Below are 25,655 nucleotides of genomic sequence, written 5' to 3'. Positions count from 1 at the left end.
TGCGCTGCATGATGGAGACTGGCCAGAGGGTGCTCCAGGGAGTCTCTCCCCTAGCCACTCAGTGAATGCTGTTGCCAGGGACAGTGTCAGCTGCATGATGCTACCAGCAGGGTCTGTAGTCAGCTCCGGACAGGAAGCTCTGGGGTTGTGACTCAGGTTTGGGGACTCCTCTCCAGTCTCTCCCAGGGCTCAGTTAATCTTTGAGTCAGGCTGACCCAGTGCCAGGGGCATCCCCAGAGGGCTCAAGAGAGCAGAAATGATTCGCTGTAGCCCATTCCCTTCACAAGTGTGTCCCTTGGCAGGGCCAGGCCACTATCCTGGTTCTCCAAGAGGGCGAGGCCTCTCCCCTTCTCCTGCTCTTGGCCATGATTCCATAGCATGGCTCTCAGAGACAGGAAAATTCTTCTAGAAGCTGGCTAGGTATCGGAGACTTAGGCATACTCTGGATGGACAGAAACCGGACTAGAGAGGACTAGAGGGGGTCTGGGAGTAGGGGCGGGGGTCATGGTCTGTGGGAAGCTGCAGCCTGGACACATCACTAGTGCTTCTGGAGGCATCTGAAAGCCGAGATGGCTGCCTACACTCATGCAAGCCTGTATGGGGAGCTGGAGAGATGTGGATGAAGCTAAGGGAAGAGGGGAAGGGGCTGAGCGGTTACAGACTTCAGGAACTGCGGGGCTGGAGGATGGGGTCGGAAGGTCACCTGCCATGCCTGCGATGGGATCTAGATCATCTTCCCTGCCATCACTTCATTTTTAAAAATTATTTATTTTGCCAGGCAGTGATGGCGCACGCCTTTAATCCCAGCACTTGGGAGGCAGAGGCAGGCGGATTTCTGAGTTCGAGGCCCGCCTGGTCTACAGAGTGAGTTCCAGGACAGCCAGGGCTATACAGAGAAACCCTGTCTCGAAAAAACCAAAAAAAAAAAAAAATTTATTTTATGTATGCGCATGGATGTTTTGTCTGCTTGTCGCATGTCTGTGTATCGCATGCATGTCTGGTGCCCTCAGAAGCCCTGGAGTGGAGTTACTGACAGTTGTGAGATGCCTGATATGGGTGTTGGGAATTGAACCCAGGTCTTCTGGAAAAGCAGCCAGTGCTCGAACCCCCTGGGCTGTCTCTCCAGCCTTCCCAGCCCCACTTCTTATACTTCCATCATTTCTGTAACTTCCAGAGTAAGAGAGACTGTCCGCCATTCTTCTGGGAGTTACAGAAGTACTGGCTTTCTTTTCTCTGCAACTGGCTAGACCTTGAGCACCTCAGCATGTGTCATCTGTGCATGGCCTCGCTTGTCCAGGTCACCCATGCTTAGACGGGGTAGCCACTGTTCCCTTTAACCCTGTGCCAGCTGTGTGGTCATCACTACAGCACGACTGACCAATTGAGGCACAGTTCATGGTCAGGCTTAGATCTGCTGGTGAAGACAGACCACCAAAAAAGGGACTTTATTTGTGAGATCAAAACAAAACACTGTATTTACTAAAGTCTCTGTTCTTATGATAGAAACATCCTCTATTTTTACACTGTTGTAGAATAAATAGTACTGGGTAATGTCTGACAAGGTGGGTAGGGTTTTTTTGTATAGTTTAAACACATTTATATACATTACACACACACACACACACACACACACACACACATATTTGGGTTTTTTGAGACAGAGTTTCTCTGTGTAGCTTTGACTGTCCTGGAACTCTCTCTGTGGATCAGGCTGGCCTTGAACTCACAGAGATCTGCCTTCCTCTGTCTTCCAAGTGCTCGGATTAAAGGTGTGTGCCACTACTGCCCAACTTAAAAATACAATTTTTAAAAAAGATTTATTTATTATATTTATATGAGTACACTGTCGTTTTCAGACACCAGAAGAGGGCACCAGACCCCATTACAGATGGTTGTGAGCTACCATGTGGTTGCTGGGATTTGAACTCAGGACCTTTGGAAGAGCAGTCAGTGTTCTTACCCACTGAGCCATCTTGCCAGCCCTATTTTTATTTTTAATTTAGTTTCATATGTTTGGGTATTTTGTCTGCATGTAGCCTTATTTTTATTTTTAATTTAGTTTTATGTGTTTGGGTATTTTGTCTGCATGTATGTCTATGCGTGACCTGTGTGCCTGGTATCCACTGAGGCCCAGAAGAAAGTGTTATCACCTGGAACTGGACATAGACAGTTGTGACCTACCACGTGGGTCCTGGGAATCAGATTCTCTGGAAGAGCAGCCAGCGCTCTTGACCACTAAGCCATCTCTCCAGCCTTTGTGTATGTGTATGTGTGTGTGTGCGTGTGCATGTGTGTGTGCATGTGAGTGTGTGTATGTGTGTGTGAGTATGTGTGTGTGAGTGTGTGTGTACATGTGTGTGTGAGAGTATGTGTATGTGAGTATGTGTGTGAGTGTATGTGAGTATGTGTGTGAGTGTGCGTGTATGAGTGTGTGTGAGTGTGAGTGCATGTGTGAGTATGTGTGTGAGTGTATGTGAGTGTGTGCATGTGTGTGAGTGTGGGTGTGAGTGTGGGTGTGTGTGAGAGATAGTGTGTGTGTGGGTGCATGTGTGTGAGAGTGTGTGTGTGTGAGAGTGTATGTGAGTATGTGAGTGTGTGTAAGTGTGTGTGTGTGGGAGTGTGGCCACAGTGAGCAGCCAGCGCTCACTGTGAGTGTGTGTCGGTGTGTGTGTGTATGTGAGTGTGGGGGGGGTGTATGTGTGTGTGTGTGTGTGTGTGTGAAAAGAGAGATTGGGGGAGAGGGAGAGAGAAGAGAGAGAGAGAGAGAGGGAGGGAGGGGGAGAGAGAGAGAGAATGAGAATTTTTCCTCTGTGAAGGTAGAGGTAGACATTGGGCAGCCCTCTGGGTGTGTGCTCGTAGGCCTCCCAGTCTCCCTTGCCCCTTTGAAGATCTAAGACCATTTTCTGACCTGTTGGATTGCTCCCAGAGTGTACCTAGCTTTCTTTAAGTTCCAGGAAACAGGGAGGAGGGTGTAAGTTTATTTCAGAGCAGCTGGGCAGTGGTGGTTCACGCCTTTAATCCCAGCACTTGGGAGGCAGAGGCAGGCAGAGGCAGGCCAGCCTGATCTATAGAGTGAGTTCCAGGACAGCCAGGGCTACACAGAGAAGCCCTGTCTCAGAAAAAAAAAAAAAAAAAGTTTCTCTCAGAGGAAGGCCTAGATGAGGCCAGGAGCCGTCAAGCAAACTTGGAAAGCCATTTCCACCCCTAGAGCAGTAGCATTCAGTGTGCGCTTATCACGGTGTTCATGTGAACACTGTGTGCTCTCAGTCCATCCTTGAGACGTCCTGGAGAATGAGTACTGTCGTTGTCCACACTTTTCAGAGGTATGGGATGGCCTACCAATGGTGAGTAGGGCAATGAGTTAGCCTTCGGTAGCCACAGCTGCTCTTGCCCTGCATGACCTGAGGCACCGGAACCCGGGTTCACCCCAACTAGCACTCTTGCCTACGAGACCAGTTTTGTTTTCTTTTTCTGGCAACATTGCTTCTCTTTCCCCGGGCCCACCAGATTTGGCCCTTTTGTCTTTATTTCTTGATTGTCTGGAACTGGCAGGAAGCGGACAAACTGAGACCATGAAAATTTAATCAACTGGAGGAGTCTGTTCTGAGACTTGCTGACATCCAAACGTGCCTTGGCTCTGCCGTCAGCTGCGCATCTTGGGGAAGTTGGGGTTTGGCGCTGCAGCTGCTCCACTCTTCCCAGAACTCTGAGTCCTGATCAGAGAGGTCCCAACCTGTTAGGAATCCTGGCCCTGAACTGGAAAGGGAGCTGTCATTTGGGAGCCCTCTGTGCTCCTGGGTCCCCTTGCAGTGGGGAGTCTCCCCCACCTTGCCTGCTCTGCAAGAGTACAGCTCCTGAAAGAAGGTAGAAGAGATGGTGGTGCCAAGGCTGGTTTCGCAGAGTGAATCTCCTCATCAAACACTGCAGTGACTCATGCATAGACCCACCCCCCCACACACACAACCCCCCTTGAGGACAGAGTGTCTGTGACAGCATTCCTTGCCAAGGTTTTGGACACACACCAAGGGAGGGCTAGGGAATGTTTGTGGGATCTGGGAATGGACAGGCCTTGGGAGGGAAGAGAGCAGAAGCTGAGATCCCAGGGGCTTCTCAGACTTGGAGATGGCCTTATACAAATCACATGACCTAGGGAAGCCACAAAACCACTGAGCCACAGTCTCCTCAGCTGAGCATTGTGGGTAACAGTGGGAGGGCAAGAGCTGATGGGTATAATGTATCTAGGACAGGGCATGGGATCTGCAAACATCTGCCACTGTTGACACATCTCCCAAGCCTGGTCTGGACCCAGAAGTAGGGGCCTAGATTTAGGGAGGACTGGCTAGGCCCCCTCCCCCCCAGTTTATCTTTCCTTCATCGATGTTGTAGGATTACCCACTCATCTTCACAGCTATGGAAAGAAGGTCTCTGTCCCTCTCTGTCTCTGTCTCTGTCTCTCTGTCCCTCTCTGTCTCCCTCTATATCTCTCTGTCTTTCTGTCTCTGTCTCTCTCTTTGTCTCTCTGTCTGTCTCTCTGTCTCTCTCTGTGTCTCTGTCTCTGTCTCTGTCTCTCTCTCTTACTCTCAGTATGTATTTAGGTGTGTGTATATGTGTACTTAGAATCCACCAGCTCTGGGTTCATCATCTGACTGTGTGACTTTGGGTAAGTCACCTACCCTCACAGAGAGACAGTTTCCCCATATCTTCTCCAGATACGGTGAGCAAAGTGTGTGTGAGATGTATCAGCACAAATACGGACTGTACACCAGGGAAGTTTTCAAAGTTGATTTGAAAAGGAGGTGCTCACACTGACCCCAAACTGTCCTTCGCTAGGCCTCCATCTTGGGTCTGGACATTTGGGGGTCACTGGTGTCATCCGAGCTGACCTCCCTGGAACTTTGCATCTGAGGAGGAGAAGGTAAATGACCAGGGTGCCACAGAGGACAAGCTGTGGTCAGAACTTAATGAAGCGCGGCCTGATCTGGAGCGAGGCCAACTAATCCATAGCTGCAAAATTGGTTCCATTAGCTCTCTTAATGAGCTACAAAAGCTGGGAAAATGAGTGCGAGAGAGTAATGGCACATGTCTAAGGCTCTAATTTGAAACTGTGGCTAAGAAGTTAGATTTGACATCACTACCAGCTCTCTAAATAGCACTGGGACTCTTGAGGATACGGCCTTGGGGAGTGTGTGTGTGAGGGGGGAAGTAGGGGAGTTGTGACTACTTGGTTTCATAAGGTCCATACTTAAAGAAACTCTTGTCAAGCCAGTGAGATGGCTCACCAGGCAAAATGCTTGCCACCAAGCCTGGAGATCTCGGTTTGATCCCCAGTATCCACTTGATGGAAGGAGAGAATCAACTCCAGCAAGGTGTCCTCTGACCTCCCCACATCCCACCAGCTTACACAGGCACATAAAATAAAACTAAACAAGTGTTTAAAAATATTTAAAAGGAAGAAACTCACTTATTTTTTATTTTCTATTTTAATTTTTTTTTTTTTTTTGTTTTTCAAGACAGGGTTTCTCTGTATAGCCCTAGCTGTCCTGGAACTCACTCTGTTGACCAGGCTGGCCTCGAACTCAGAAATCCTCCTGCCTCTGCCTCCTAAGTGCTGGGATTAAAGGCGTGCGCCACCACTGCCCGGCAGAGTCTTGTCTCTGTGTCCTGAACTAACGTGGATGATGCTTGCATCCAGATTTGAGACTGAGGCTGTGGCTCATGCTCTCAGTAGGTAAAAACAGGCAACAGGGCAGGTGAAGGGCAAGGGTGTTAGTGACCCTTCCAGAATGCCAGGCAGGGAGGTTTCATAAATACGCTAGAGTCAGGTGTGGTAGCATATACCTGTAGTGTCAGCCCTTGGGAAGGTGAAGTGGGAAGATCCTGAGTTTGGAGCCAGCCTGGGCTTCATGGGGTTCATCTTATAAAACAAGCATGAAAAATGAATTCTAGTATTCCAATGGTATCTTTTTATAAAAACAATGAAGTAGTCACCATGAGGGTCACCGTCCCCAATCACTGTAGAATTAGGAGCCGGAAGGGACCTGGGAGATGACTGAGTTGGAAACCTGTCGAGGAGAAAGTGTGGCAGAGCTTGTTAAGGTAACACACACAGAATCAGATTTCATTGCGGCATTTTCTACCGTACCTGTCTTTGTTGCTTCTCCTTCTTCCTCTTCCATCCCCAGCAGCCCCGTTTCCGGCTTCCATGTCATGTGTGTTCACACATGTTACCCTCAGGGACCTCTCCTGGCCCTTCTGCCCCCTCCCATGACCCCCTTCCTAATTTTTGTGCTTTTGCTTATCCTTAGCCTCCTCTATGAGAAGATGGGCTCCCTACAGGGAAAACGGTATGAAGCAAGCTTTATTTTCCTATAACACCGTTCTGTGTTCTTTGGCACAGGTGCTTGACCCTGGGCATGCGCAGCCCTGGTTCATCAGCAGTTGGGAAGTGTTACAGCTTCCTGTCTGCCCTGGCCCGAGGCACGATGAGACCTCTTGTGTGGGTGAGGAGGTGTTGGAGGGAGTATACCAGACCTTGGCACTCCTGTCTGTCCTCCCGAATAGAACAGAGCTGGAATTCAAGAACATAAAGGGCCTAGCTGGCTTGTGTGCCAGCTACAATGAGCTAAATCATCTTTATAGGGGAATCCATATTAATACACTGTAGCTATCTTCAGACACACCAGAAGAGGGCATTAGATCCCATTACAGATGGTTGTGAGCCACCATGTGGTTGCTGGGAATTGAACTTAGGACCTCTGGAAGAGCAGTCAGTGCTCTTAACCACTGAGCCATCTCTCCAGCCTCCTGGAATCCATATTAAATATGTCCTTTTGTATCTTCCGATATCTTTTTCAAAATTAATGAGGAAGGTCTTGCTGGAATGTTTGACTTGACTTTCATGGGAGGGTTAATATCAAATCCCTTTTGGAGTTTGGTCTCTTGTAAAAAAACAGGAGTGTGTACCTGGTTTGTTTCTTTGCCAAAACTTCCAGGAAGCTCAGAATTAAAATCTGTCTTTGTTTATGCTTACAAACTTAAATGGGTTTCTGGTAATTTTGTAATTTCATTCTAGAGACAAGTAGAGGTTTTTTTGTTTGTTTTATTTTTTTCTCCCCCGGCTTTGCTTGGGCTTTGGAATTATATAATGCTGAAATCTTGTGGTCACTGGTGAAGGTGATATAGAGATAATGGGGTTTGGAGTGCTTTATGGGTAACTGGAAAAAGAGAGTCCAGCTTTGTGTCTGTGGAGTTGTGTGTTAGCAAGGCTGGAGCTCCCATCTTCCTGACTGTTCATGTCTCACTGACGGGAAAGATTAAACGTCAGCCCACTTCCCCTGGAACAAGCGGGTGTTCCACCCTGAGCCAGAGAGCTGCTGTGCCTGGGTGGCAGGTGACCTGGCTGGGGCGTGTGGAGGTTGTGGATTTGTTAGCGGGGGTGTCCAAGGAAACTGCCTGTCCAGACAGATGGTCTGGATGCTTTTGTGTGTGTGTTTGTGTGTGTGTGTGTGTGTGTGTGTGTGTGTGTGTGTGAGAGAGAGAGAGAGAGAGAGAGAGACAGAGACAGAGACAGAGACAGAGACACAGAGAGACAGAGAGACAGAGAGACAGAGAGACAGAGACAGAGACACTGTGGTCACTTTGATTTGAGAGAAGTCCAGATCCAGAGTAAACTGAATCCAGGGATATAGGGTGTGAGGGTGGGTATGTGCCTGCAGATAAGCGGCCCTCCTCGGGCTACAGGAGACTGGGGAAGAACATTTAGAGCTGGTTTCCAAGGCTGTGTTTTTGTTGCTGACATCTCAGCGTTGTGCGATGATAACTCTGGGAAGACAGTACATATTTCCAGGCCTTGGGTAATGGAAGGGTAACCCTTGTCCTGCAATGGAGATAGGAACTCAGTAGGTAAGACATCGGAATGGAAGTTTCCAGGCTCTGTCAGGTTGAGTTGTGGTGGCAAGATCATCATTCTTTTTTGAAAACCTCCTTGTGGCCAATTCTCTGCTAGTCACTTTCGAAAAATTGATTGGAAGAAGTAATGGACCAATGGGTAAATCTCGCTCTGAGAGTTTAATGTCAACAACATAGAGACTGGAGATGCATGCACTCCCAAACTCGCAACTCCCACCGCATCCCATACTTTCTGTACACCTTTCGTATACCTCCGCACGTGAACTTTGGCATGCATGCGCACACATTTCTACGCACGTATATTTATCTCCCTGTGCTTGTGCACCTATTCACACATTCACTTAGAATATAGTCTCCTGAGTCTTATGCAAGCTGTGGCTTTCCAACTTGTGGCCCTCCCTTCCTCGCCTCCCCTTCCTCACCTCCCCTTCCTCTCACCTCCCCTTCCTCTCACCTCCCCTTCCTCTCACCTCCCCTTCCTCTCACCTCCCCTTCCTCTCACTTCCCCTTCCTCTCACCTCCCCTTCCTCTCACCTCCCCTTCCTCTCACCTCTCACCTTGGATGCTCTCTCAGTTCTCTCCCAGCCTCCACAGTGAGACTGGAGGCCCCAGGGCAATGACTTCATCTTCCTGAGCCTCCCTCTCCTTAATCTGCAGATTGAGGCTAATGGTTCCCACCTCGATTGCCTCACAGGGTGGCACCAAGCATTCCAGTGAGATAAAGGACGCAGGCTTTCTAAATTGCAAATTGTTTTGCAAATAAACAGATCCTGCTGTTGTGTCTTAGCCCTGGAACTCAAGAGCCAATCCACCCTCACTGAGACCTTATTTGGGGGAGAGGGCAGAATTCTAAGGTGCTATGGGGGGGGGCTAGCTTTTCTGAGGCCCAGTTACACCTAGGGATGCTAGAAGGGCACCAGCAAGTCCCTGACTTGCTAGGATTTGACCATCTGGCTGCCAGTTCTGAGGGCAGGAGAGCGAATTTAGCAAAGGTGAGTGAGGGGAGAAAGCAAGGTGGAAACCATTGCCTCAAAGATGTAGGCCAGAGAAGTGTCAAATTCAGTGCTTTGCTGAGCTTCGGTGGGGTCTAGACTTCAACGACAGCCAGGAGCCCTGATTCCTCAGGAGGGAACCGTGTAGTGTATGTGTACATGTGCACAGAGGTCCCTCTGTTGTAGCTGTTTGCATCTGTTGGGTACCAGCTGTAGTGGTGTGTCATTGCTGACCCTCCAGGTTTGATGGAGCCCTGGGGAGCCCAGGAGACATAGGACTGATGTGAAGCAAGGGTTTTGACCCATTGGTTTATCATAAGCTCTTTCTTTCCCTGATTGTTTTGTTCCTTCTGCAGCTGTGACTGGGCACACTGTTGCCCGTTCTGAATAGACTGGCGTGGGCTCAGGTGTGTGGCTATGAGGTTTTCCTCCATGGGTGGCGCTGTAGTAGTGACTGCAGAAGGTTTTTTTTTTTTTTTTTTTTTTTTTTTTTTTTGGTTTTTTGAGATAGGATTTCTCTGTATAGCTCTGGCTGTCCTGGAACTCACTCTGTAGACCAGGCTGGCCTCTTATAGTTTTACATTTGGGGAAACAGAGGCCCAGAACCTGCGTGAAGTCAACTTGCCATGGGGCCTTGACTAAGTTCTCATGGGTCCCTGGAATAGGAAGTAAACTCTAGTTTGCTGGGGAGAATGGAGGAGGGAAGTCCAGAAAGTTTAGGCAGGATGTCCCGCCCAGCCTTTGCGGAGCCTGCCTCTTGTTCTTATCTTGTTCTCACAATGCATTGTGAGAGGTTCTTTCTTTCAGGCCTCCTTCGTGGATGTGAGTCACTTAATTTGCAAGTAATCTCAGAAATAGGGCAGGGCTCTGGGGCAGGCCCTGGGCCCCAGGACTGGTAACCAGAGGTGATCAGACAGACAGATCCTGCTCTGTGGGCTCACTGTAAAGCCCAACCAACTCTGTTTTTTGAGATGTTCCATTTTGTGCGAAAGGGGCTAAACTCTAATTCTAGGAAGAAAACTATAAAGTCCACATGAGCAAACATCCCGTGGCAACCCACTCTTAGCAACGGCCAGTCAGGCTACAACAGCAGAGTCAAGGTGTATATAGATGACCTAAGACACCCTGCAGAATAGATAACCTAGCCATCGTGTTTGTCAGGTGGCTTTGTCCCCATGTTTAGTTCTTGCAGATTACACCAGAAACGCAGTTTTTAAAATATTACCTTGCTGACCCATATGGAAATTTTCCAGGCTTGCTGTAACTACAGTAAATAACCTGCACCCCAGACTCGAAGCTCACTGCTGACCCACTGTAATGGTGACAGTGAGAGTCCTTGCTCAGAGCTTGAAATAAAGACCCTTATGTGTTTTCATCGGAATTGGCTCCTTGGTGGTCTTTGGGAGTCCCTGTGACTTGGGCATAACATCTTGGTGTGTTGGCCAGGAACCCCAAGATTCCCAGAACTCCTAACTGAAGGGTTGGAAGGCCGACTAGTAAGGAGACATTTCATTGTTGATCTTTGTGTCCGTGCCTTGTCTGTCGGATTTGTGTCTGTGTGCCTTGGCTGTCCAGTTTTTCTTGATTATTCATGGTGGGAGACTACTAAAGAGGATGTGGAACTCCAATACAATGGACATACTAGAGGGTTGTAGCCACAGGGGCTCAGAAGATGGCCCAGAGCCTGACATAGAGGACGGAGTACCCCTGGTGTTAATTTCTGGGAAGGACAGAGCAAACCCTGCTACATGGCTCCATCGTCCTGTCTTCACTTTCTCTTCCATACAAGAGGAGGAATCTGCTGGCTAGTCTTTCCAACCTCCTTGTGGCTTTTGAGTGTGGCATTTTACTATTCTGTGACTGAGACAGACGAAATGAGACAGATTGTTTCCACCCCGATTGACTTGGTCTTAGGGCTTTTTGTTTGTTTGTTTGTTTTTGTTTTTGTTTTCTCTGTATAGCCCTGGCTGTCCTGGAACTCACTCTGTAGACCAGGTTGGCCTTGAACCTAGAAATCCGCCTGCCTCTGCCTCCCAAGTGCTGGGACTAAAGGTGTAGGCCATCACTGCCCGGCGGTCTTAGGGCATTTTTAAGGAGGTCAAGGTCTATGGATACAATTTGTCAGTGAAGGTTAGAAAAGGGAAGTTGGGTGGCTGGAGAGATGGCTCGGTGGTTAAGAGCACCAGCTGTGTTTCCAGAGGTCCTGAGTTCAGTTCCCTGTAACCACAGGGTGGCTCACAGCCATCTTTAATGGGATTTGGCGCCCTCTTCTGGTGCTGTCTGAAGACAGCTACCGTGTACTCATGAACAAAGTAAGTACATCTTAAAAAAAGAAAAGGGAAGAAGGAGATTTTTTTGTAAATCTGAATGTTTTGCTTATAACATAGATGGCCCTCCAAAGGTGACTTCTGACTAGATATGATCTAGGAAGTGCACAGAAAGGGCTTTGCGCATTGAACAGGCCACCCTGACCAAGTGCCCTATAATGTGGTCTGGAGGGCTTAGCTACTAACTCCCCACCTCGGGTTAAATCCTTCTTACCAGCAGGACTTGGATCCACTGTCTTGGCCATGACAGAACGCTCTCAGTGACAGTGGCCACCCTCCCCTGTTTTATAGGGTGGAGCAGACAAAGATCTCATTCTCCCCTCTCCCTATCAACCCCCTTCCCAGCCAGTACAGGACCCTACCATAAAAAAAGGATCTGGAGATGTGATATGATCAGGGACCAGTTAATTCCTTTCTTAGTGCTTCAGTCTCTTATCTAAAAAATAACGATAATTATGTCCTCTTTGCCTAATATTTGTATCATGTTCAGGACAAAGCCAGGCACACTGGAAACACAGTATCTGTGTATATTTGTTTAAGCAGTGATCAAAGGGACAAGCTAATTGTAGGCTGTGAGCACGTCGGCAGGGGAGGTAGAGAGGACTCTGACGCAGGAGCTTTCTGGGGAGCTGGGAATGTTTTCCATTTTGATGGGGGTGTGGCTCCCAGGGTGTGTGGGATTGTCTAAACTTATTGAACCAGACCTGTGAGACTTGTACATTTAGTGACTGTAAATTATACTCAATAAATAAACAAAGAAACTATATAGGCAGAAAGAGAAAAATAAAGGGTGGAAGGAGACTGTTGGAGACCTTTCTAGGAAAGATGGTCAGGAGGGCTCATGGAAGGAGGTGACTTTAAGGGGAATCTTGGAGGAGCAGGAGGAGCTGGGGAGAAGGAGGAGGGAGGAAGGAGAAGAAGGAGGAGGAGGAGGAGGCTCTAGGTATGGGGAAAGGAGATGAGGAAACTTAGATTTTATGAGATTTGGAGGCTGACGATATAGCTCCAGTTGCCAGAGCTCTTGACCCCTAACACTTCATAAACCAGGTGTGGTGGTGCATGCTTATAATCCCAACTCTCAGCAGGTAGAGGCAGGAGGGTCAGGGGTTCAAGGTCATTTTTGGCTAGAGAGAAAGTTCAAAACCAGGCTGGACTCTATGAGACTTTACCTCAAAAAAAAAAAAAAAAAAAAAAAAAAAAAAAACAGAAATAACAAGCAAGCAAGCAAACAAACAAACGGAGGGCTAGCAAGCTGTCTCAGTGAGCAGGCAAACATTTCCTGGGCAAGCATGGGCACCTGAGTTGGGAAACCCTGGCACTTATATAGAAGGTGGGCATGGCAGAGCGTGTCTGCAGTCCCAGCACTGGGTGGGCCTCAGACAGCAGAGCCTAGGGACTCATTGGCAAGCCAATCGAGCTGAAAGAGGGGACACCAGGTTCAGTGAGAGACCCTGTCTTCAAATAGACAGACAGACAGACAGACAGATGATAGATAAAGACAGACAGACAGATGATAGATAGATAGATAGATAGATAGATAGATAGATAGATAGATAGATAGATAGATGGGATGATATGGAAAGATGGCAGTTCACAACTGTCTGTGACTCCACAGCTGCAGGGGATCTGACACCTTCCTCTAGCTTCCTTGGGTACCAGTTCCACATTTGGTGCACATACATGTGTGTAAGCAAACACTCGGATGCATAAAATAAAAATAATTTTTTTAAAACAATGGAGAGGAATAGAAGAAGACACCCATGGTTGACCTTTGGGCTTCACATGTTCACAAACAAGCATGTGCATCCACACATCCACAGCCACTTACATACAGCACACGCATACAGATCTGAGGCTATGCTGAGGGACAAGTCAAGGTGACAAAAGAGACAGTCTAGGAGACTTCTTGGCAGCTGGGCCTGGGTGGGCTTAAATTCAGGCCTCTGACCCCTGTGATCTCACCTGCAGAGAGAAGCATTCATTGATTTACTGGGAACGGCACTGTCCCCTGCCTGGGCCTACTCTCAAGGCCTTGGTAATAAAGGACTAGTTAGTTAACTTGGGAAGTAGGGTAGGGCCACTGCAGCTCCTCCCCTAATCAGGCCTATCTCTGAGCTTCTGTGGCTCCTCTGTGCCACCATCTCCCCTCCCTCATTTCTCTCCTCCTCCAGCCTTTGCCATCCCACCCTTCTTTGTTTTCCTAGGAGCCCAGTGTTTCCTTTGAGGACAAGCCAGGGAACCCCAGTTCACCGGCTTAGCTTTTGCTCAGCACCTGCTATAATCTGGCTGCAGGAGGGGATGTTTAGAAATAGCAAGTGCTGGGCTGGAGAGATGGCTCAGCGGTTAAAAGCACTGACTTCTCTTCCAAAGGTCCTAAGTTCAAATCCCAGCAACCACATGGTGGCTCACAACTATCTGTAATGAGATCTGATGCCCTCTTCTGGCGTGTCTGAAGACAGCTACAGTGTACTTACATATAATCAATAAATAAATCTTTAAAAAGAAAGAAAGAAAGAAATAGCAAGGCAGCCTTCTGGCCTGGACATATGATTTAGGGCCCAGAAGGCAAGTCTGTGTGTGTGTGTGTGGTGGGGGCAGGGGACAGGGCATTGTTTACCTAGAGGACCCCTGGAAAAGATCTCTGAGATGAGAAAGGGCAGCTGACCCTACTGAATGCATTTCAGCTGTGAGCCTGGGGTTTCTGAGAAGAAAGAGGGAGGACATCGGTGGGAATGAATGAATGTCAGAGGAAGGTAGAGGGAGGAGGGGTCTAGAGCCAGGCTTGGAGCCCTGACAAGAGACACATCAGCTTGGGGAGGAGGGAGCAGAGGAGCAAGAGGTAGGGGAGAGAGAAAGTTGGGAGGTAGATCACACCCCTTCCCCTCCCCAGGGTGCTCCAGTGTGGACCCCAAGGGTATTCTGAGAGGCCAAGCTCTGTGGTATTCAGACTTTGCTGTAGCATTGGTCCACAGTAGAGGGGTGTAGTAAATAAATTCTGCCTCCCTGTATTTCCGTAAGTGCACCACCACCTGTGTTCCCAGGCCGAAGCAGAGAGGAACACCTCCAGAGTTGGAGAAGCAGCCAAAGGGCAGAAGAAACGTCTACATTCCTCCCTTTCCCTGGGACACCACCCTGTCTTTATCTGAGTGATAGTACACTATCACTGCCCTCCAGTGGACAGACACCAGAAGAGGGCATCGGGTTGGTTGTGAGCCACCATGTGGTTGCTGGGAATTGAACTCAAGACCTTTGGAAGAGCAGTCAGTGCTCTTAACTGCTGAGCCATCTCTTCAGTCCAAAAGGGCATTGTATCTTTTTTGTTGTTGTTGTTTTTTGAGACAGGGTTTCTCGAGGCAGGGTTTCTCTGTATAGCTGGCTATCCTGGAACTCACTCTGCAGACCAGGCTGGTCTCGAACTCAGAAATCCTCCTGCCTCTGCCTCCCAAGTGCTGGGATTAAAGGCATGCACCACCACTGCCCGCCCAATAGCTTGTCTTAATTGGGTCCTGTGTAAAGTGGCCTGGCTCCCCCCATCTTGTATGGGGGAAACTGAGGCTGTTATGTCCTGGGTTCCTACAGGTGCTGAGCAGGGCAGAGATGATCGGATTGCTGATGCATAGCCTTCCTCAAATAAGAAATAAAATATAGCTGGTCCTCAGTGGGCCAGTCTGCTGGGGGAGGCTTGTCACTATTGTCCCCATTCTGGGCCTTCTCCCCTCCTAGGCTGACTTCTTTCACAACCCTGCCAGGCTCTCTCACTCCTGGGCTTTGCTCATTTCCGATGGCAGCCTTAGGGAAGGCACCATAGCCCAAGGCTGTTAACCTGAGTGAGATTCCTGACACCCGCCTACATCATGCCCGCTTTACTGAGATGAATCCTGTGGGGTGACTGTTATTACTCCATTTTACTGGGTTGTGGGCTGTGGCTTGGAGCTGTGCATACTTACTTAAGGTCACAGGAAGTCACTGAAGGAATTCAATTCCAAACCTACATCAAACTCCACCAAGCTGTTATTTTCCTCAATTAAAGTCCTCCCTGTCCTGAGTTTAAAGCTCTGTGTTATAACCTGGGGTCTGTAGGCCTGGGGTGAGGGTGGGGTCATCTCGAGATGAATCCATCTCTCTTGGCATCTTCCCTTCCTCTCCACGAGATCTTAGGGATGCTTCGAAGCTCTGTTAAAAGCTGGAGGTCATAACCAAACAACTGATTTTATTTATTTAATTAATTGTGTGTGTGTGTGTGTGTGTGTGTGTGTAGGACAGCTTGCAGGATTTGGTTCTCTCCTTCTACCTTGTAAGGTTCCAGGGCTCAAATTTAGGTCACCAGGCTCAGCAACAGGAACCTTTACCCACTGAGCCATCTCACCAGCTCCAGGCAACTCCTTTTAGAAGTACTTGTCTCGGGAATGACAGTTTTATTTCTGTACCCACTCCTGGAGAATGTGATGTCTTAATTACCTGTGTTCCTGCAAGAGTACAGCCTTGTCTCCCTCCACTCAGGGCCAGGTCCCAGAGGGTAGACTAATGGACACAGGCCCACCACCTCTTCAGACAGCCTCCGTATGGGTTCCAACAACCTCTCCGTATTCTGAGCTTTTCCTTTTGCCTTTCTCTACCACTCCCACTTTCCCACAGAGAGACATTGCAAGAAACAGGGAGTCACCAAGGGCCTGGCATATGCAGATCCCAATCAGCCTGGATAACTGGATAACCTGTCATTAAGGGCAAAAATGAAGCTCAAAAGATATGTGGTCTCTGGCCTGTCGCCCCATGACTCATGTGATTCACCACAAACCTTGTTCAACCTCCACTTCATTTCTTTCCCCTGAAGAGAGAGTTAGGGACTTTTCTGACCTCTGAACCCTAACCTGTTACCCACCTCCCAGGGCCATCTTAGACTTACTGGCCAAGCTGCTTGTGCCCAGGGCTGACCCCCACCCCCAAGTCCAGAGGCTCACTGGACCATAAGGCAGGAAAAACTGGATTTGAATTTTCATTCTGCTCCTCATAGGTAAATGTCTGGTACTTGGGCAGGTCACAGGTCTCTTTGAGCAAAGGGAGGGGAGCGAGTGTGAGACTGACGCTCTTGGTGCCTGCCTCCCACAGCTCCTGTATGACAGCCCCAAGGCCCGGCAGGAGGTGGAACACCACTGGCAGGCCTCAGGTGGCCCCCACATCGTGCGCATCCTGGACGTGTATGAGAACATGCATCATGGCAAGCGCTGCCTCCTCATCGTCATGGAATGGTAGGCAGGCGCCCTGCTTTGAACCCCTCTGGGGTCCTTTTGCCCTGGGAGGATCACTGCTCTCCAAGGAGTTTCTTCTACCGATAGTAGCTCTGACTATCACTCCAGCTCTAGAGGAGTAGACAGTCACAGGGCTTGGATCTATAGAGCTGGCCACCAGGGCTTCTCCACCAGGGCAGGAAAAACTACTACCACAGCTCTCTATTTCCTTCTTGGACAGGACTTCCACTCTGCAAGGAGTTGTCAGAAAAAGCTGCCAGCCCCTCTCTGTGTGGGCGGAGAGCTTTGGGGAAGAGTGGGATACACAAAGCCCCTTGGCTTTCTCCTTTCTATTGGATGCTGGTGATGAGTCCTGGGCCAGGAGGAGTCATTAGCCTTCTCTACCTTGAGGTTCAACCTTAGCCTTCCTCAGACCCTATGCCCCCGTCTGGGTTCTTTTTGTCTGCCTTTCAAGTTTCTCCTTCCTCTGTAGGTTAGCTAGCTGTTCAGATTTGGAGCTTAGTCTTGGCTCTGCCACCCACTAGCTGTGGGACTGTGGGCACCCGCTAATCTCTCTGACTCTCCGTAACTCACATGTTAAATGTGGAGGAAGGTCGTAACGAGGCATTCACCCCGAGCTTGACTCTGCTCCAAGCTCCCCCTGTATATTACACAGTCAATCTTTATGACGAGTTGGAGGATGCTGTTATTCTCCTTTAACAAAAGAGGTAGCTGAGGGAAGGAAGCCGACCAGGGCTGCGCGGCAATGTACACGAAAGGTGGATGGAACCCAGGGCGTAGCCCACACGGAGCACTCAGAGAGCAATGGGCCATGAGGATGACCACGGACGTCTCCTGCATCTGGCGAAATACCCTTGGATGGGGTTGTGGGGGAGGTGCTGTTCAAGGTCTCAGAGTCAAGCAGAGCCAGCACCACGGGGAGCAGAAGAGTTTCTGGGCAAGGAGCCAGGCTCACCACCTTTTCTTAGTTCTGTAAGTTCAGATCAACCCACCCAAGCTGACAGCCATCTGCCAGGTTCTCCATAGTACATGGACCCAGGCCTCTGATCCAGGGCAGAGTGAGTGAGTGAGTTGTGGGTACTCAGGTCCTCCCCATCCCCCGTTCTGCTTGTCTTGCAGCATGGAGGGTGGTGAGCTGTTCAGCAGGATTCAGGAGCGAGGTGACCAGGCTTTCACTGAGAGAGGTTTGTGTGGACCCTGGGACCCGTGGGGAGTCAGGGTGCGAAGGCTACATTGGAGTTGCTATGACATACTAGCCAAGGCCTGCCTCTCGCTAAACCTCAAGATTCACTTAAGAACTGAAAAGAGGGAGATGGAATGTCTCATCCCCTCAAGGGGTTTGATTTTTGAATAGGTGACATTGAAGATGGACTATCTATGGTCTTGAGACGGGGGAACTCAAAGGCTCTTGGTGCTGACCCACTGTGGAACTGATATAAGGCAGAGGGGGCCTGAGAAAAGAGCCCTCAGGACATCCTTGGAAGAAACTGGAATGTCTGGATGGGTATCTAAAGTGGAAGACCTGGGTTGCAGGACTGCCATCTAGTGCTGGCCTGTGAGACCATGCTCCAGAGAGATTATAGGCTGGGTCCCCCTCAGGTCACATAACTTGTAACTGACCTTCTCTAACTCCTCTATCTGCCTGCAGAGGCTGCAGAGATAATGCGGGACATTGGCACTGCCATCCAGTTCTTGCACAGCCAGAACATTGCCCACCGAGATGTCAAGGTGAGCTGACCAAACCTAGCCTGGGGGACAAGGAAGGAGTTACTCGGTCGGAAGGAGTTACTCGGTCACAGCCCCTGCTGCCCCCTAGCACTCCCTGGAATAGGAATTGAGGCGAAATCCCTTGCCTCGGCTTCTCAGCTCGTCTCTCCTCCCATGGCACGACACACTCATTCTGCTCTCGCCAGATGGACGTCCTTGTTTTCTTCAAACACTGGGCAATCCCAATAGTAATGAGAGTAACTGCCTACTTCCAGCCAGTGGGCCCCGACAAGCGTCTCTTAATCCTCACCTGGCTCTGTGGGATAGGGGCCATTTACCCATTTCATAGACAAGCCAACTGAGGCTCTTGGAGAAGTTAACTGTCTCGTCTTAGGCTGGGAAGTTGCCACATTGCCTTCCCTTCATTTGTTCACTTGCTCGGTAAGAAGTTTTATGACCATCTATCTCTGTGCCAGACCTTAGAGAGGGCCTACCTTATAGCATCAGGTCTTCTGTGAAGTTAGAGATATACTTTAAACAAATTTGGCCACCAAACAACAGCATTTAAATAGAACAAAGCCATTTGCTGGCTATTAGAGGAAGGAATGAACCCAGGTGGACCCAGGGCTGGGCCTGCTTGCCTTCCCGGTGGATGAATTTAAAAGATAGGAAGCGTACCACTCCAAAGTTTCTTTCCTAGGAAAGCTGAGGTCTCCTAGGCAGGTCTCTGTTCATATAACCATATGCACACACACACATAAGCATTTGTATGTGCGCTACTATTAGCATAGAATCTGTTTGTTCCTCCTCGCCTTTATGCACGAGGCTTATTTCCTCCTAAGCCCAGACCTAGGAGGGCAAAGCGATTAGCAGACACACCTCTCTGGTTGAGGGCTGCCAGCCCATGCAGTTACCCACACAACCAAAGCAGACCCACCTTCTACATCTGTGCTTTATTTTAGCCTCCGAGTTCTCTCCTTCCTACGGGAAGAAAAACCATCTTCTAGCAGGGTATGCTAAACCCCTTCTCTGTGTATTCCAATCCAAGATCGGATCATCTCAAACAGGACCTACAGAACAGCTCCCACTGCAACCAAACTGGAGCACTATTTTTCCACCCAAGTTTTGCTTGGGCACCCTCCCTCCTGCTCCTGGGCATGGACCTAGATCCTACCTGTTCACTGAAAGCCAGCTTTCAGGGCTGCCTCCTCCCTGGAACCCTGCTAGCTGTCCCCATCTGCCAGCCCCATCTGTGCTTCGCAGCAAGGGAGATTTCTTCTGTGTAGCTCCTGGGGTCTGAGTTGGGGACACGTGCCTCCCTGAGCAACCTCAAGTGGGCCTGACCTGCTGGCTTTGTGGGCTTGCTTCTGGGCTTGGTGATATTGGCTCATGAGCTGTGTGCTTTCTACCCCGGCGTCTTTCTGTCATCTCACAGTATTCGCGCCAACTCAGGAACGAAGTTTCTGCCTAGGGGCTTCCTATGGCACCTGGTCATTCATGGTCTTAGCTGAGCACCTGCCTCACTTTTCTCTCTGTGAATGAAGGAGTCAGTTGCATGTTGTTAGTGATCGAAGTCCAGAGCTTTTCATAAAACGGAGCTGGCTCATCATATATTGGGACGAAGGTGGGGAATCTGGAGGAGGGGACTGTGTCGACTCCTGGTACCTTCCTCAATGCGAATGCTTTCTTTCTCTCCTCGATGCAGCCTGAAAACCTACTCTATACATCCAAGGAGAAGGATGCTGTACTTAAACTCACTGACTTTGGCTTTGCCAAGGAAACCACCCAAAATGCCCTCCAGACACCCTGTTACACTCCCTATTATGTGGGTGAGTCTTATGCATGTGGCTTATATCCCCATCTACTGCTGTAGAATGGGGTAGCCAGTGGGTTGTGGAAACCAAAGAGTTAAAGCCTGGTGGAAGAGGGAGGAGGGAGCATTCTTGTCTACATGGAGGCGGGTGACGTGGGGGGGGGCCGGAGGCTGCAAAAATATTCTCCCAAACTTCAGCTTCTGCTTTTGAAAATAGATCCAGGAAAATTCTGGCTGTGGCCTGTGAGCTGAATGACGTCACAGCAGCTCTAAATATATACGTGATAAAAGGCTGCCATCAGCTCGGGATGGAGCCCAACCGCGGTTGTTTTTCTCCAGTTTTCATCTTCATATTCAGAAAGTGGGCAGGCCGTTTCTCCTACATTAGAGGGATACAGGGTACTAGTAAACTGCCTTGTGTGAAGGGGTCCCTAGAGCCAGGAATTAGGTGGGGCTAGGGGGCATCCACATAATTAAGATTCCGGGGAAAGCTCCTGGCAACCTTCAATATTACCTAAGGCTCCCGTAACAAGTCCCCCTTCCTTGAGAGCCGGGCAACGGTGGAAGCTTTTGTCCCTTTTTGGAGGGCAGCTAAGGGGTACAAAGCTTCAGAAATGGCCCCCTGTTTATCTGAGAGCATTCTGCAGTACTCTCATGATACTCTCTGCTGACCTCATTGCCCTGATTTGAAGACTGAGGCCGATGGGTGGGTATCCAAGCTGACTGGAACACAGAACCCCTGTGATCTAGGCTGTGCATTCAGGGAGATGAGAGACACAACACGGCTGGCAGACTGAGATCCTCTTCAATAGCAAGGCCTCTCCAAACTTGGGGCTGGCCTTCTCCCTTCCTCTCTCTTACCAAGTTGAGACTGGCAGAGGGGCTGAAAGTAGCTAGGGGTTTGTCTGGAGGCAGCTTTTTTTTTTTTTTTCCTTCTGGTAGCTGTCTCTCCTCCCCCTACTTCACACACTCTCTGCCTTCCCAGAAGGTGCCAGACGCCAGTCTGCTCTGCCCTACCTCCTAGCCTGGGTACCTGTCCTTCACATTACCCAGGCTTAAGACTCCTTTCTAGTCCCCAAGACCCTTGGGACTAAGAGATCTTTTGTGCTCTCTGCTCTGGTAGCTCCTGAGGTCCTGGGTCCAGAGAAATATGACAAGTCGTGCGATATGTGGTCCCTGGGCGTTATCATGTACATCCTGTGAGTACCACTCCCTCTCCCCTGCCTCAACCCTTCTGCCTCTACCTTTCCATGAGCTATTTCAGCTTCTCACTCCCTGTGTCCCTAGGGAGGGATTTTTTTTTATGTGTCATCCCTTGGCCAGGTTGTCTTTTGTTTCTTGTGTTATGAGACACAACTGCTTGCAGGATTCCTCATATCAAGGCTGATGGCATTCCTGGGATGTGTTCAAGAGTCCGCAGGGCTGGTATTATTGCCGTGGGGTCTAGCTGCCTGTCACCCTAGTGAAAAGGAGAGAATGGGTCTGTCTGACCCTTGTGTGCCCAACCCTTGTACCAAATGACCTCTTCTCTTTGCCAGTCTGTGTGGGTTCCCACCCTTCTACTCCAACACGGGCCAGGCCATCTCTCCAGGGATGAAAAGAAGGATTCGCTTAGGCCAGTATGGCTTCCCATTCCCTGAATGGTCAGAAGTCTCTGAGGATGGTGAGTAAGCTTCTCAACCCAGCCTGGCCCCTTCAACCTCCATTGTGGGAGATATCCTTTTTTGTCGTGTTTTGTAAATCAGCAGTGGGAGGGGGTGCCTTGGTGGACCCTGCCGAGGTGTCTCCCTGAACAATCAAGCCATGTACAGGCCTAGTATAAGAGAGAGTTTATTTGGGACCTGGAGAAAGAGGTAGAGGCAGAGAACAGGGGACAGAGAAGGACAAAGAGAGGAGAGAGAGAGAAAGAGGGGAAGAACCAGCTGGAGACATGGGAAAGGGGCGGAGGGGGGGAGACAGAGAGAGAGAGAGAGGGAAGGTGGAGAGAGAGAGAGAAGCCAGCTGAACAGAGCAAGGCTCATACCTGGCAGGTAGCTGTTGCTAGGTAAATGTTGGGCGGAACCTAGAGGAAATGCTAACACTGCCTGCCAAACTGACTTGTGTTCAAATCCTAGCTACGTGAACCTAGACAAGTCATCTGAACCTTTCAAAGTCTCAGTTTCTATATCTGTCAAGTGGGTTTAACATTTGGCTCCCTAGTCAGGAGGCAGAGGCAGGAGGATCTCTGTGAGTTCAAGGCCTTCCTACTCCACAGAGCTAGTTCTAGGACAGCCAAGGGTACACAAAGAAACCCTATCTTGAAAAACAAACAAGAGCTGGGCAGTGGTGGCGCACGCCTTTAATCCCAGCACTTGGGAGGCAGAGGCAGATGGATTTCTACGTTCGAGGCCAGCCCAGTCTACAGAGTGAGTTCCAGGAAAGCCAGGGCTATACAGAGAAACCCTGTCTTGACACCCCTCCCCCAAAAGAAAAACAAACAAAAACCAACAACATAAAAACTCATAAATATCGCCTTCCCAGGACTCCTTCCTTGTTTTGTTCATATTTTCCATCCCAGGTAGCACAAACAATCCTGCCTTGTATTATCTATTGTTGCTTAACAAATTATCCCGACCTTGAACGAGAAACACTTCCTAATCATGAAGAATGTAGGTGCATGTATAGCCTTGCCTGACAGAGCTTATGACTCATGTGGGGGAGTTCAGGGACTGCAACTCACTGATCCCTCTTTTCTGGCTCCCCTAGCCAAGCAGCTAATCCGCCTGCTCCTGAAGACAGATCCCACAGAGAGGCTGACCATCATGCAGTTTATGAACCATCCTTGGATCAATGTGAGCATGAACTTGACCTGGAGGAGGGATGGCAGGATGGAAGGGGATAGTCCTGGAGGCCTGGGTGCAGGGCTGGACTGGGTGATGTATAGTAACACCCCACCTATAGCCTGGCTGGCTTTGCCTCTGTCCCAGTCTGGCTCCTTCACCTCACTGAGCCACCATTTCCCTATCTGAGAATGGGAGCAGGGTATGTGGTGGAGGTAGCCTACACTGTTCCACACAGTTCTAGGCAGTAATCTATGGGCTTGCGGTTCCTTCTAGCAATCGATGGTGGTCCCACAGACCCCACTCCACACAGCCCGAGTGCTACAGGAAGACCGAGACCACTGGGATGATGTCAAGGTGGGTAGATTCTGTCTCGGTCTCTATACATTCCAGGATGGCATCTCAGATGCTAGAGTTTAGCTCCTCCCTTCGCCTGGAGGATGTCAGTGACTGTCCCAGTGATCCAGCCAGGGAATACCACTGAGCCCTGGGATGCTGCTGCACTTTCTCATTTAGGATGATGCTTGTGGGTCAGTCTTTAGTGAGGGGACTTTAGGCCAGGGACTCGATGAAAGGATCTGGGGCCCAAGCATTGATTGTAAACTCTCTTATGACCAGTAGCATTCGAGATAGGAACCAGGGTTGTTTTAGACATAGTGAGGGTCAGGTGGGTCCCTATGAGATAGCATCATAGAGTGCTAGGGTTCCAAGCTTCAGGCCCTTGGAGATCCAGGGAAATGCCATTGTCTTCGGGCCTCGAGGTTCTATACAAATACCACTGGTTCAGTTCTCTGTCCAAGTAGCCTTGGTGTGGTCCAGGGGCTCATCCCTTTCTTTTGCCTTTGTGAATAAACTCTGTCAAACACACACACACACACACACACACACACACACACACACACACACCGTGTAGAGAGGACTATGTGCCCAGGGCCAAACACATAGTGGTGTCTGGAGTCGTGCACACTGTTATTCATGTTAGTGCTATTATTGAGGGGCTTCCTAGGCATGGAAGTGATAGCTTTCAAGGTCAATCTATACCGACCTCTTCTTTCTCCCATGCTAATCATCTGCAGGAAGAGATGACCAGTGCCCTGGCCACTATGCGGGTAGACTATGACCAGGTGAAGATTAAGGACCTGAAGACCTCTAACAACCGACTTCTCAACAAGCGGAGGAAAAAGCAGGCGGGTAGCTCCTCAGCCTCACAAGGATGCAACAACCAGTAACTCGGGGTGCCTTGGAGGAGCCAGACTGACCGACTGTAATGTCCTGAGGCTCTGGCCAGGAGGGGCTGGAGTCATTCTTTTAACAAAAGAATAATTTTGTTGTCTTATGTGTCACATTGAACTTGAGGATAAAGGGCTCGGCTTGAGGAAAGTCTTAGGCTCTGGCAAGCTGCAGGTCCTCAGGGATGGGAGCCCTCTGCTATACCTGAAGCCGCTCTGCACACAGGCTTGACGGAGGCCACAACTCTGTTCTGACTTAGGAGGCAGCCTTACTTCCAGGCCACCGGGAGTTGTGGTGGGATCTACCCTTTTTCTATAAAGGATGCGTCCTGCTGTGTGGGCAGATGGGTCTGGCCTTGAGGAAGGGATTGGGCCATTGGTTGCTATGGTGACCAGAGGCCATGTTGCTGTTTGAGAATACTGAACAAAGGAGGAAGGAGGGACAACCAAAGGTCTACCTTCTTGGGGAGGTTTGTCTCTCTTACATTGGCTGTTCCTCTCTGGGCTCAGGCCTTTTTGGTCTGCCAGAGGCTGCAGGGTTCTGCTTGCTTACTTTCCCGGGTGGTCCAGCCCTGCCTTACTGTAGGGAGAGTCCCTGTAACACCGTTAGAGTCCCTGGGGCCAAGCATCTTCTCATTGCCCCCTGATCTAAAAGGTAACGTCTCATCGCAACCGAAGGTGTGGCTATGTATGTTAGGGGTGGGTATCCTAACCTCTTTCCATTTTGGAAAACTTCACTGTGACAAGAGCTCCCATCTCTTCCTGCTCACCAGATCTCAGGTAGGAAAGCCCATCTCTGCTGACAGCACGCGTGACCTTGGGGTTTACTTTTGTAACAGGGCGTGATTGGCTCCCTGTCATCCAGGACCTTTTTCTGTACTCTGGATCAGACCTGGATAGTGAAGGGCCACTGAGCCATGCTTACAAGGTCTGGTCCTAGCTTTAGCCTGAGTTGGAGCCGAGAGGGTTTTCCTTGGCTGATCCCAGACTTAGCCAGCTCTGCCCTGTCCTGCCCAGGGTAGCATTCGGGTGCTGAGTGGTTGATTGGTGACTTGACAAGTGCCTGGCACCCAGCCTACTTCTTTGATCCTAGATCCTGGCCCTTCTCACTGGCCGGGAAACTTTAGATCTTATCAATTACAACAATGCTGCTGGGTTTTATATTCAGATATTAATAAACACATTTTTAACATTTTTCAATGATTCCTGGGTTTCTTTTTTGTCTACCTAGTTGATGAAAAGTGCTCAAAGGACAGCTTTACACCACTATTGGGGACTCTAGCGTGGCTGGAGAGGGTGCCTCCAGCCTGGTAAACATGCCAGGCAGAATCCGCCACCTCTGTCTCATTCATTGTAGAAAGGTCAGAAGGACCGAGGGATGGCAGCTGCCACATGCCTCCAGCTCTGTGCCGCCCCTGTGCACTGTATGTGTGACACCCACCCCCGGCCCTGTGTGTGCCAGCGTCTGCCCACAGTGGCCACCCCCAGCTGCGTGCCAGCCTGCTGAAGGGCGGGCAGAGCGCCTGCTGCAGCGCCGAGCTATTTTCAGAAGCTGCCAGGTTTCATTTGGCAGTGAGAATATCGGGGAGGGGAGGAGTGGTATGCTGGAAGACT

General features: G+C 49.7%; 1 protein-coding gene across 2 annotated transcripts in view; it reads left to right on the top strand.

The window, feature by feature from the left end:
• Positions 1–25,244, top strand: part of Mapkapk3 (MAPK activated protein kinase 3) — a 35,600-nt gene extending 10,356 nt beyond the window's left edge. For both annotated transcript variants that reach the window (XM_031344698.1, XM_031344697.1), the window contains exons 3-11: positions 16,334–16,473; positions 17,593–17,657; positions 18,122–18,201; positions 19,886–20,009; positions 21,117–21,192; positions 21,532–21,656; positions 22,739–22,824; positions 23,089–23,169; positions 23,889–25,244. In XM_031344698.1, coding sequence (XP_031200558.1) covers positions 16,334–16,473; positions 17,593–17,657; positions 18,122–18,201; positions 19,886–20,009; positions 21,117–21,192; positions 21,532–21,656; positions 22,739–22,824; positions 23,089–23,169; positions 23,889–24,041 — 930 coding nt within the window. In that variant the 3' untranslated portion in view covers positions 24,042–25,244. The remainder of the gene's footprint in view (positions 1–16,333; positions 16,474–17,592; positions 17,658–18,121; positions 18,202–19,885; positions 20,010–21,116; positions 21,193–21,531; positions 21,657–22,738; positions 22,825–23,088; positions 23,170–23,888) is intronic.
• Positions 25,245–25,655: the final 411 nt, after the last annotated feature.

The sequence above is a fragment of the Mastomys coucha genome, unplaced genomic scaffold, assembly GCF_008632895.1.
Source record: "Mastomys coucha isolate ucsf_1 unplaced genomic scaffold, UCSF_Mcou_1 pScaffold23, whole genome shotgun sequence".
Classification (NCBI taxonomy): Eukaryota; Metazoa; Chordata; class Mammalia; order Rodentia; family Muridae; genus Mastomys; species Mastomys coucha.
The sequence above is the reverse complement of the archived record's forward strand: the minus strand, read 5'-3'. Positions and strand labels throughout refer to the sequence as shown.